This window comes from Chanodichthys erythropterus, chromosome 17, assembly GCF_024489055.1.
Source record: "Chanodichthys erythropterus isolate Z2021 chromosome 17, ASM2448905v1, whole genome shotgun sequence".
In the NCBI taxonomy this organism is placed as follows: Eukaryota; Metazoa; Chordata; class Actinopteri; order Cypriniformes; family Xenocyprididae; genus Chanodichthys; species Chanodichthys erythropterus.
The window spans coordinates 8,259,550-8,272,687 of record NC_090237.1 but is presented as its reverse complement, the minus strand read 5'-3'; the positions used below and the strand labels follow the sequence as shown (position 1 = coordinate 8,272,687).

The window sequence follows — 13,138 nt, the reverse complement described above, 5'->3', positions numbered from 1 at the left end:
TACACAGAGCAGTTAATACATGTAACCTTTTTATTATGTTTTCAGTCATTTCAATGTTTGCTTACTGCAACAACATAATCTATTAATTAGCGATAACTGATAATAAGTGACAATAAGTGTTTTTTTATGTAGTAGTTGAAAACAAGCAAAGGTTTCTTATGGGTGGAGGACAACTTTAACAGATTAGATACACTGAATTACTCATAATTATCAGGAAACTTTATTATCTTAAAACAAATGAGTTTTATGGTCACTAGGTTTTGTGCTGTAAAACTTAAAAAGGAGGGGGCACCGAGATTGCGGCGTTATAAAAAGCACCAGCGATGAATCCCATCATAAAATACATTCTGTCCTCTTTAGCTGGATTGATGTGAATTCAGGTGGATTTTTTCAATCCAAATATTAAGGATGAATGTGCTTTATCTTTCCTTACTTACTGTTTTATGCAGGTTTGCTTCAAGTGAAGGTAGGTGGGTTAAATGGTTTGTGCATATGTCATATTATTTATCATCAAATTTATGGAGCTTTGAGTTCATCAATCCATCATTTGGGATTTTAGTTTTATAGGTTTTTAGTGAACATTTGTACTGTATGTGTACAAAGGCCTGTCTATACAGCAGGTCAAATTATCTTTGTCTGAGTTAAAAATACACCAGAATTATAGAATATCAAGATTTATGAGAATCTGCCAACTAGAGTTGTTGAAGCACATTAGACTGAATAGAATAACTGAATGACTGAACATAGATATTTGTCTGTGTTCATGTAATGTGTTGCATTATTCATTTTTAATACGTTTACAATCCATATCAATTTGATTAGAATGACTGAACTTTGTTTTCTTTCAGATTGGTGTTATCAGACCCAAGTCACTTGCAACAAAACGTGTGCGGGTGAGAATTGAACTTTGTTTAATGTCATATATCAAATTATAAGGCAAAAATACAATAGTTTGGTATTTATTTATTTATTTATTTATTTATTTTTTTACTGTATGTTTGATCAAATAAGTGCAGCCTTGGTGACTTCTTTCAAAAATTAGGGGGAAAAAAACTAAATTTTTGAACAGTAATGTATGATTTATACTATAGCATTTATTTATACTATATCTCTTTTTTTCTTTCATAGGACCGGATGAATGGGAAACCGTTGCCCCAGAATGTGGAAATAGAAAACAGTCACCCATTAATATTGTAACAAAGAATACTTTGACAGACAGTCGTCTGACCCAAGTGCAGTTTACAGGCTATCAAGAGGTGATCAATACTGTCATTATAAACAATGGACACACAGGTAGGCTAAGTATACCTTTTTTCAATATAGTAAATAGCCTTTACACATATTATTTCACTTTATAAACACTTTTTTTTTTTTTGTCATTTTGTCATTTTTAGTGCAAGTGAATCTGCAAAATATAGCAAGAATTGACGGGGCCAATTTAGGAGCCACTTACAAAGCTCAGCAGCTTCACCTGCACTGGGGCAAGAATGGAGGACCTGGATCAGAACATACTATAGATGGAGAGAAATACCCTATGGAGGTATTAAGCTTTTGAGACATGTTTTATTCTTAAACCTAGGGCTGTCACTAATGATTATTTTGGTAATTGAGTGATCAGACGATTATTGAAGTAGCCTAATCCGATTTTTTGTGGCACAGGCCTAATAAAAATAGACCTAATCAAAGACCTAAGCATTTAAAATGACGTAAAATACACATGGTTTTATAGAATAACACTGCTAAAATACATAATGTAGGCCTACATTATATAAACAATCGTCTTGTGTACATTAAGTAATGCCTGCAGAGGGCGCCAACGGCCTTGATCAAACCCTTGTTCAATATTGGTCAAACTATACATTTCATTCAAATGTTCAATTAATATTTAATATATGCCACTTGTTTACGATTGAAATGCTACAGCCACTCTAATTTCTTGATCAAAAATATGTAGACATTAAAACAGGCAAAATCAGAGCGAGGGTTTAAACTTTTATTTTGAAATGTCAGCCTTTGTGAGTTCACAAAAGCAATATATGCTATAGTATGCTATAGTATTTTTATGCTTTTTAATACATTGTACTAGAGCTGGGTGATATGACCAAAATCTTATATCATGATATGAGTAGCCTAATTTTATATCACGATAACGATATATCAAAATATAGTTATTTTTGCTTTAAATAAGATTTTTAAGATATCAAAATTTTCTATATCATTGAAATTTCATAATTTTCATAAATTTCAATATAATTAAAAAAAATTTATTCTAGCCTAAAAAACTCTCAAGCTTACTGAATTCAAATAAACTGATAAAGAGAAAAGAAAACAAACTACAATAGAACAAAGACAGACAAAATAGACAGACATGAAAAAACTTCAAGCACTAGAAAATGTATAAAGTAATCAAAGGTAGGCTATAAAAAACAATGCATAGTCTTTACTGTGTAAATTAAACATACATTTATTCTTATTAAAGTTACAAATGCAAGCAGTGAGAGATTTTCTCTCTTTTTTGTTGTTTGATTAGCATTAATAATAACAGCAGGCAAATTTGGATGCTGTCCCTTTAAGACTGACTGCACTCGAGCCTCGTCTTTCTCAACTGTACCTTCACTTAAGACATAAATTGCTCTGTTTACTTGCAAATACGTGGTTACTTTGACACATAGGTATGTGTATTTAACCGTTCAGGCCCAATTAGGCATCGGAAAGCACTCACAAGTTCAGTCCTCACGTGCTTTCTGAGCAGCTGCTTCATGACGCGCATCTCTTAGACGACGCTAAAAAAGACGACGTCTCTTCAGAGAGCGTGTGCATATGCTGAAATGAGTTGTCTTTCGCTTCTAATTGCACTTAAACGGTTTAAAACCACTTTTTTTTTAAACCGCATTGCTTAAAAACTCATGCAAATTATAAGCTTTCGTGACCGCGCAGCATAGCAACCTCACGCGACCGAGACGATCGTCCAAAATCTCTACCAGTTGGCAAATTTCTACTGGTTAATCGTGTCTATATCTTCATATCGCACAGCCCTACATGCCACAGCATTAGAAAACGGTCTAATAATGCGGTTCATGGATTTTCGTCCGTGGAATGCACAACTTCCAGTATTTTGCCGGTTAATCGACGCGGGTAAATTGCAATCGTGGATTTTTTTTAAACCGAGTACTCAAATTTAATCGAGGAATCGTGACAGCCATACTTACACCTATTTGTGAATCGATAAGGAACTATAATAAGCATATATTTTGTATCTTTAACAGCTGCACATTGTACATATAAAAGAAAAGTACAGCTCTGTGGAACAAGCCATCGGTGACCCTTCTGGAGTGGCTGTTCTTGGATTTTTTTATGAGGTAAAACCTGATGCATTGGTCCCACTTTAAATTAAGTGTGTACTTACATTTAAATTAAGCATTTAATACAATGCACTGTACATACATGTTTTACATTGTACTTGTATTTAAAAAGAAATACCTGCATTTAATTAGCTGTAATTAACTTATGTAAATTGACACTGTTGACCCTTTCCTTGCCCTCAAACCAACCCACACCACTAAACCTGTCCCTAACATTATCCCATCTCAATAGCAGCAAGTGTTTTGCAATAGAACATGAACACAATCAGTATATTGTACCTAATAATTTATTTTATTATGTATGCACATAGTAGTGTAAGATGCCTAATATAAGTGTGACTGATGCAGTTATAAATGTTTGTTATTTATAGCTAATAAAACCATATTTTATTGTATCTTATCTTCCAGGAATCAGAAAATGCCAATAAAAAATATGAAGGCATCATAAATTCTCTGGAAAATATCACACACCCTGGTAAGATTTTTTTTTTATCTCACTTCAAAGTTTAATAAATATGTTGTTTTATCGCTTCTTGATGAAGGTCAGTCAAGGTCACTAAAGGTTATCTCTAATATGGGAGGTGCCTGTATAATGTATTACTGTTCACACATGCTATATTTAGAGATAAGAAGAGGAACTTAATGACAGTTGATGAACATCTTTTTTTAGGCACCAATGTAACACTTGGAGATATATCATTAGACATGCTTATTCCCTCTCATGATAAACTGGAGAAGTACTATCGCTACCAGGGCTCCCTCACCACACCGGCCTGCTCTGAAGCAGTGGTCTGGACAATATTTGAGGAACCGATACCACTCAGCAGAGAACAGGTAGTTTATTATATGCATCCACCTTATTTTGCAACGCAGAAGTAAAGGTTTGTTCACAGCATGATGAAAGTACAGCAATTTTGAGGTTTCAGCTTGTAAAGTGTCCACATCCTTGTAGAGCTCGTAATCACATCTTATAAGATGGGACTTTTCTGAGAGCTCCTACTTGACCGCTGTACCACCTGACCACTGCAGATTAATTTAGGCTTTGATAGTGGTGCTACAGAAACACATAATTCCCAGTCCGAGGATGTGAACAGCTCTGAATAGAACATTACGTGCTCTCGAGTCAACGGTAATTACAACATGGTGTGAACGCAGCATAAGCTCTGTGAATGTGAGAAACGTCCGATACATTAAGAGGAGGCAAGGGAGGCAGTGTGTCCTTACAAAAATGTAATGAGAAAATAACCCATATCACAAAAATAAAACAACGCAAATATTACAAAATGTGTATAAATCACTCGTTTTTCTAAAGTAACACTGTCTAACAGCGACACCTGCAGGTAAAGTTACAGCGGGATGCTTGCCTCCCCTGAGCCTATTGGGTTTAAAGGTGCCGTAGAACGTTCTTTCACAAGATGTAATATAAGTCTAAGGTGTCCCCTGAATGTGTCTGTGAAGTTTCAGCTCAAAATACCCCATAGATTTTTTTAACTTTAACCACATTTAACAGTACATTAGCAACATGCTAAGAAAGAAAATTTAGAAATATCACTAAAAATATCATGTAATCATGGATCATTTCAGTTATTATCGCTGCATCTGCCATTTTTCGCTATTGTTCTTGCTTGCTTACCTAGTCTGATGATTCACCTGTGCACAGATCCAGACGTTAATACTGTCTGCCCCTGTGTAATGCCTTGAACATGAGCTGGCATATGCAAATATTGGGGTCATACATATTAATGATCCCGACTGTTACGTAACAGTCGATGTTATGCTGAGATTCGCCTGTTTTCCGGAGGTCTTTTAAACAAATGAGATTTATATAAGAAGGAGGAAGCAATGGAGTTTGAAACTCAATGTATGTCATTTCCATGTACTGAACTCTTGTTATTCAACTATGCTGAGGTAAATTCAATTTTTGATTCTAGGGCACCTTTAAACAGACCCCCTAAAGCATGTGGTGGGTTCAGTGGGGGGTAACTGAAAATTAATGGGGGAAAGTCACATGAGAGGAGGCAATGCCTCCATCGCGCTTTGATTAGATATGATTGGTTATGATTAGATATGATTGGTTCTTGCAAAATCCTGCCTCTTGTTTTCGTGTGTGGCCCGAATGAAGAATATGATAGCGTTAATGAGAAGACTAATTAAAAAGTAAACAGCTCATCCACTTAGATATCACTGTTTTATGTCATGACAAAATCAAACTTAAAATGCCCTGAAAACATGATGATTGGGGGGGGGGTTAGTGAGCCATCAGCTTGGTGAAGTTAAAGGTAGCCTACAATTTTGTGTCTTTGACAGTGTTTTCTGAGCTTGATGACTGATGAAAATAAGTTGACTATTAACTCTCATGCGGTGTTCAGGTCATTTTGACCCGGAGAACATTTTCTTTTCCCCGAAAATACTAGTTAATGTTTTTTTTTTTTTTTTTTTTTACCTTGTCACACTTGTGGTGTTCCTGGTCAAAAATGACTGGCTTTCAAAAAAACGTGTTTTTTTGTGGATAATTTTGTCAATTTTACAAAAAATATAAAAAAAAAAAATGCATTATTTATCACACTAGTGTGCTGTAAATAATGTTTAAGCAGAAAATGTGTTTTGAAATGTTTTTATCTTGGTTTTTATTTATTACAAAAAGGCATAAAGTCACACTTGTGGTGTTCCCGGTCAAAAATGACCGGCTTTCCAAAATATCTTATAAATCACTTGTTACGCTATTACCACCAAATATTGGATTCAATCTTTTTGTCAACTTGTTTTCTTTGAATTAGGACAGGTTTTGTATTTATTTTTGAAACTGATTGATTGTAGGCCTCATTGATCTGAGCTTCTATTGATCAGAAATGACCACCCATTGAAAATGAATGAGGGAGTCGAAAATCAGAGAAACAATTAGTGTTCAGGAGCATGTTCATCAGGTTCATTTTCACATATATAACCATGTTGGCAAGAAAAAATACAGGCCTCAGACCTCTACATGTGTGGATAAATCCATACTCGTGTATCCACATACACACACGTTCATGTATACAAACAAACCCTTTTGAGTATTACAGGCTTTAATTTTCACAGAGATGAACTTTATTCTCAAATCAGTGAGGCTCAGATCAATGAGGCCTATGATTAATCAGTTTCAAAAATGAATACAAAACCTGTCCTAATTTAAAGAATCTGATAAAAGATTGAATCCAATATTTGGTAATAAAATAGCGTAACAAGTTCTTTTTCTGCAGACTGGTCATTTTTGACTGGGAACACCACAAGTCTGATTTTGTGCCATTTTGTAATAAATAAAAACAAAATAAACCATTTCAAAACAAATTTCCTGTTTAAACATTAAAGCACACTAGTCTGATAAACATTGCAAAAACATTTTCATATTTTGTGCAAAATTAACAAACTTATCCACAAAAAAAAAACACTTTTTCACTCAAAAACTAAGGTACATAAGCTCAGATAAATAAGGCCTACGATCGATCCATTCCAAAAATAAACACAAAACCTGTCCTAATTAAAAGAAAACAAGCTGACAAAAAGATTCAATCCAATATCCAGTGTGGGTACCAGTGTGTTAACAATTACGACAATACATTACAATAATATGGTACTATAAATATAAAATACCAGTTGTCAATATCAAGCAGCATAACAAGTAACGTACTCGGTTACTAACGTAACCTCGGTTCCCTGAGATACGGAACGAGTACTCCCTTTTTCCCCGTTACTGAAGCCTTTTTCAATAACGCAGTGTAACTGCATCGTCATTGGTTCACTCAAAGACAAGTCGTTGAACCAATGACGGCGCGGCATAGCTGCGCGACCTATGGCGAGAGCGTGCAAACTTTCCAGTCGAAATGGGCGGGGTAAAGGGCTATATAAGCAGGCCTTTCGCCATAGGATTTCAGGCCAATCGACTGAAGCGACGACACTGAAGCCACAGCCTCATGGCACGGCAAGTAACGCAGTACTCGTTCCGCATCTCAGGGAACCGAGGTTACGTTAGTAACTCGTACTGCGTATGGGGAACGAATTCAACAGCGCCGTGCCACGGCAGGGAACGACATAACTTGTTTTGGACACCGAGAGGGGACCAAGAGAGCAAGTAAGAAGGCAAAGCCGTCGTAAACCCTTGTTACACCACAAGAGGAGATAACTCTTGATCGGCGAGAGGCGGAACTCGAAGAGGCCGCCTGGTTACACCGAGAGGACCCGGGCTTGTAAGGTCGGAACGTCCAGATGATAAAATCTGACAAAAGTGGACGGCGAGGACCAGCCGGCCGCCTCACAGATGTCTTTAATGGAAACTCCATTAGACCAGGCCCAGGAGGAAGCCATTCCTCTAGTGGAATGGGCCCTAACTCCTAAGGGGCATTCAATGTCCAGGGAGGAGTAACAGAGATTAATCGTGGCGACTATCCAACGCAAGAGACGTTGCTTTGAGACCGAAGACCCTTTGGTGCGGCCACCAAAACAGACAAAGAGCTGATCTGACTGCCTGAAAGGCTGTGATCGCTCTACATAGGTCCTCAAAGCCCTGACAGGGCAGAGTAACTCCAGCTCCTGTTCATCTGCGGAGGGAGGAAGAGCAGAGAGCGAAATGACCTGAGCTCTAAACGGAGTAGAGAGCACCTTGGGGACGTAGCCATGCCTAGGTTTCAGTACGACCTTAGAGTCATTAGGCCCAAATTCGAGGCACGCAGGGCTCACAGAGAGTGCCTGCAAATCGCCAACACGCTTGACCGATGCTAGTGCAAGTAGTAGAGCGGTTTTCAGGGTTAAAGTTAAAGCTGAACTCAGCGGCTCGAAGGGGTTTCCTTTGAGAGCCCTAAGGACCAAAGAAAAGTCCCAAGTGGGAACAGTAAGGGGATGAGGAGGATTTAATCGCCTAGAACCCCTTAAGAAACGAACCACAAGGTTGTTTCGACCCACTGACTGGCCAGTGATAGGAGCATGAAACGCTGAGATGGCTGCTACGTATACTTTGAGCGTTGAAGGGGCGCGCACCAGATCCAAACGCTCTTGCAGGAAGGACAGTATCGGAGATACGTCACACCCCACGGGGTCTATGTTGCGTGTGGAACACCAATCAACAAAGACTGACCATTTCTGGCATAGAGGCGTCTTGTGGACGGGGCTCTCGCCTGAGATATGGTCTCTAGTACGTCCCTGGGAAGGTCAGTCGGCTCCCATCGAGGGACCAGAGGTGTAGAGCCCAGAGCTCTGGCTGGGGGTGCCAGATTGTTCTGTTCGCCTGAGAGAGGAGGTCCCGCCTCAGGGGAATGGGCCATGGGGCTCTCGTGGAGAGCCTGAACAGCTCTGAGGACCAAATCTGGCTCCTCCAGAGCGGGGCCACTAGAAGGACTCTGTGTCTGTCTTCCCTGACTCGCCTGATGACCTGCGGGATCAGTGCGATCGGGGGGAATGCGTAAAGGAGTGTGCTGGGCCAGGTGTGGGCCAGCGCATCGACTTCCTTTGAGAAATACGTTGGGCAATGAGAGTTGTCTTCTGAGGCGAAGAGGTCTATCTCTGCTCTCCCGAAGAGCTCCCAAATCTTGAGAACCATCTGGGGATGGAGCATCCACTCGTCTGAGGGGACGTTGCTCTGTGATAGCATATCTGCACCCAGGTTGGTTTTGTCAGGTATATGAGTCGCCCTGAGCGACCGAAGCCTTGGTATTGCCCACTCCAGAAGACGTTTCGCCAGAGCGCATAGACGGCTGGACGAAAGACCGCTCTGGTGATTTATGTATGACACCACAGTCATGCTGTCCGATTGGACTAAGACGTGGCGTCCCGTCAAGTGAACCTGGAACGCTTGCAGGGCTTTCATCACTGCCAACATTTCGAGGCAGTTGATATGGTGATGGCTTTCTTCGTGGGACCACGAGCCGAAGGCCGGTCTGCCCTTGCACAAAGCCCCCCAACCTGAGTTGGATGCATCCGTCAGGAGCACCATCCTTCGTGACACCGCCTGTAGGGGTACCCCAAGACTGAACCAAGCAGGGTTCATCCAAGGTTTCAGGGCTAAAAGACAGGCCCGATTGACCTTGAGACATAAGCGGCTGTGCCGCCAGGCATGTGGGGGGACCCGGGATTTCAGCCAGAAATGTAGTGGCCGCATCCGAAGAAGGCCGAGCTGCAGAACTGGAGAGGCGGAAGCCATCAGCCCTAAGAGCCTCTGGAAGAGCTTCAGAGGAAGATAAGCTTTGTTCTTGACGGAAGCCGCGAGCTGCTGTATCACCAGGGCGCGCTCTGGCGAGACTACTGCCGTCATGCGGACTGAGTCGAAAACTGCACCCAGAAACGAAATGTGTTGGCTGGGGAGCAGTGAGCTCTTGGCTAGGTTGACCCTGAGACCCAGGCATTGGAGATGGCTGAGGAGCACGGATCTGTGGTGTTCCAGCTCGACTCGCGAATGGGCCAAAATGAGCCAATCGTCGAGGTAATTCAGAACCCGGATTCCCATCTGTCTCAGAGGGGAAAGCGCTGTGTTCATGCACTTGGTAAAAGTGCGAGGAGCCAAAGACAGCCCGAAGGGCAGGACCGTATATTGGTATGCCACTCCCTCGAACGCGAATCTCAAGAATCGTCTGTGAAGGGGGGCTATCTGGATGTGAAAATATGCATCTTTCAGATCCAGCGAGCAGAACCAGTCCTCGTGGCAAATCTGTGCGAGGATCTGCTTCAGCGTCAGCATTTTGAACTTCCGTCTCATGAGGGAGCGATTCAAAAGTCTGAGATCTAGGATGGGCCTGAGGCCGCCATCCTTTTTGGGGACCAGAAAGTAACGGCTGTAAAAGCCTGACTCGCTCTCTGAAGGGGGAACTATTTCTATAGCCCCTTTCTTCAGTAAGGTCATGACCTCGGTCCGGAGGACGGGAGCATCGTCCGGGTTCACCAAGGTTTGAAGCACCCCTCCGAAGCGAGGGGGCCGTCATGCAAACTGGAGCGAGTAGCCCTGCTTTATGATCCCGAGGATCCAGCTTGACACGTCGGGGATGGCCTGCCAGGCCTCGGCCCGAGTGACAAGGGGTTGAATCATGTCGGATGAGGTGGAAGTGGAAATTTGCTCTCTTTTTGAAGAAGTAAAATAGTGTTCGCCGTGAAAACGGCGTTTTGTTTGGGCGCAACATGTGTGGGCCCAGCTACAACACAGAGCATTTCTCCCACGCCCGGAATTAAACGAGGCGGAGGGCAGACTGCACGAGGGAGCTTTTGGGGTGGTCCGGTCGCAACGGGACATTCCCCAACCCGCTTCCTTCCTGCTGGATCAGGACGTCTTCGGAGTCACCGGGTCCAGCACAATCTTGGGCCAGGGTCCCTGGCGTCTCGGGAAGGAGGATTGGCGCTTAGCAGGGCGAGGGCGCTGACGATGCTCCTTAGGCGGAGCTGCTTGAGAGGTGGATGGGGCAGGTTTGGTCTGCTGCACCGAAGCAGCTTGGCCTGCAGAGGTGTAGGCTCTTCCAGCCAGAGTAGAGGTGGTTCTGCAGGGCTTGGAAGGCAGGGCTCTTTTGGTCTTCCATCCCACAGCCGCGGGAGGACAGAGGTGAGCTGCCACCGCTTCATCCAGGGGCGGCAAATGCTCATAGCCCTTCTCTTCTGCGCCGTCGACAGCAGTGAGGGCAGAACGGTGCGTTGTGTGGAGGCGGGCGGAGTACAGAGCGCACCATGACTTCGTAAGCTCTTCGTGCACCTCAGGAAAAAATGGAGCGGAACGCTGGCGAGGGGCTTGGCGGCGGCCTGGCAGGAACCACTCATCCAGGTGGCTACGCGATGGCTCCTCCGGAGGGGCCCAGTCGAGGTCTAGCTCTTCCACTGCTCTGGATAGGATGTGGAAGAGCTCGGCATCCATACCCTGGCCGTGATCAATGGGCTCCAGAGGAGGCGGGGGAGCAGGTTCGTCCGGCTCGCCAGCCCATCCTTCCGCTTCAGAAGCCGCAAGAGACATGGAGTCATCCGGCTCTTCGTCAGATCCTCCAAACAAAACGAGGTCGCTCGCATCTGCAGAGGGAAGCTGCTCTGGTCGGGAGAACATGACGGGAGAATGTTCTCTCAGGGGAGAAGGCGAGGCACGCGGGGGCTGGGCCGACGTGAGCTCGCACAACTCCGGGCGCTGAGTCGCTCTACCCCGCTGTCTCTTCCTGGCCGGCTCGCGGGAGGAAGGAGACGGGAGGGCGCGAGCAGCAAGATCGCCTTCAGTGAAGAAGGCGACCCGCGAGCGCAGAGAACCGAGGCTCATGCTCTCGCAGTGCGGGCATGAGGCTCCAGCGAGCGCTGTCGGCGTGGGACTTGCCCAGGCACGCGACACACTCGCTGTGTCCGTCATCATCGTGCAGAGGGGCTCTGCACGTGCCACAAGAGTGGCGCGGCATTTGCAGCATTGGTGGGGCTCTTTTAGAGCGGCGAGGGCCGCGGAAGCTCTTTTAGAGTGGTAGAACCGCTGAGGAAACGCTCTTTTAGAGCGGCAATAAGCCGCGGGAAAGCTCTCAAGGGGCGCACCGGATGGCGGCAGGAGACACGCTGAGAAGGCGGCAGTCAGCGAGGGCGCCGGCGCTGTCTCCGACCGGCGAGTTCAGCTGGGTCCGCTGCGGGGCCTCTTCAGACGGCGGCGGGAGCTTCTCGAAGGCGGCGTGCTTCCTCAGGCTTCAGGCGGAGATCAGCGAGGAGATGCGTTGTCGTCGCTGAAGGACAAAGGACTGAAATCCTATGGCGAAACGCCTGCTTATATAGCCCTTTACCCCGCCCATTTCGGCGGGAAAGTTTGCGCGCTCTCGCCATAGGTCGCGCAGCTATGCCGCGCCATCATTGGTTCAATGACTTGTCTATGAGTGAACCAATGACGATGCAGTTACACTGCGTTATTGAAAAAGGCTTCAGTAACGGGGAAAAAGGGAGAATTTTCCCCATACGCAGCACGAGTGAAGTATCGAAAGGGAACTATAGAATCGAATGACACCGGAAACCAGATACATTCAATTTACAAATGCCCACATGTTACTCATGTTAAAAAAATTGGTTGTTAAACAAGTGAAACTTTATCACAGAATGACAGAATACCATATAGTCATCTTATCTTTGTCTTGCAGCTTTCTGCATTTTCAAACTTGACGTTTCATGATGGGACTGCCATGGTAAACACATACCGACCCGTTCAGCTGCGGTACGCACGTGAGGTGTTTTATTCTAGGAGTTATGCTTTCTGTGTTAGCACTGCCTTATTGATCAGCTCTGTTTTCACATCAATCTATGTTCTCATGGTGTGATTTATGCATTTCTTAATAATTCAAGACCAATCAAACTTTATTGTTCTTCAGCCTGTGGCTTCAACAGGATAACATAAAATGAACCTGAAGCACATCCTACGTCAGAGGCCTTCTCAAATGTATCTAATGAAATTTATTTATACAGAAGTCATCATTTGATTGATATTGTTGTAAAAACTGTTGTAAAAGTACAATATTTAGCTGTGTCTGTTATAAGAATTTATAAATATATTTTGTCCTATTTTGAATCCCATTTGTTACTGTATTCTTGTTTTTTCTGTATTGGTAGGCCCAATTGTTCAGTCCAAATTTTAAAACATTAAAAATAAACTGATGAACAAACAATTATTCGTTGATAATTGTTTATTTCAATGTATAATGAATAACTAAGCCTGTGAAAATGTTATAGCCTGAACATTTTCTACCTACTGTAGATTTTTGTAGTTAGATAGTTGTATGAGATAAAAAGGAATTGTTTTCATTGGCCAGATTCTCTGAAGACAGATT

The 13,138-nt window shown here is 43.2% G+C and overlaps 1 protein-coding gene across 1 annotated transcript; it reads left to right on the top strand.

The window, feature by feature from the left end:
- The first annotated feature begins 376 nt into the window (after positions 1 to 376).
- Positions 377 to 12,914, top strand: ca4b (carbonic anhydrase IV b). Its single transcript, XM_067365908.1, has 8 exons — positions 377 to 466; positions 849 to 893; positions 1,129 to 1,293; positions 1,395 to 1,540; positions 3,267 to 3,359; positions 3,771 to 3,837; positions 4,033 to 4,196; positions 12,455 to 12,914. Exons 1-8 carry the CDS (start codon positions 409 to 411, stop codon positions 12,629 to 12,631), a joined length of 915 nt encoding a protein of 304 aa, XP_067222009.1. The 5' UTR covers positions 377 to 408; the 3' UTR covers positions 12,632 to 12,914.
- The last annotated feature ends 224 nt before the right edge of the window (positions 12,915 to 13,138 follow it).

Bases quoted from the DNA above. Each gene is read 5' to 3' on its own strand.
- ca4b (XM_067365908.1), top strand. From the start codon at position 409: ATGAATGTGCTTTATCTTTCCTTACTTACTGTTTTATGCAGGTTTGCT. The intron at 1,294-1,394 runs GTAGGCTAAGTA...TGTCATTTTTAG, and splicing joins TATAAACAATGGACACACAG to TGCAAGTGAATCTGCAAAAT. The intron at 3,838-4,032 runs GTAAGATTTTTT...ATCTTTTTTTAG, and splicing joins GGAAAATATCACACACCCTG to GCACCAATGTAACACTTGGA.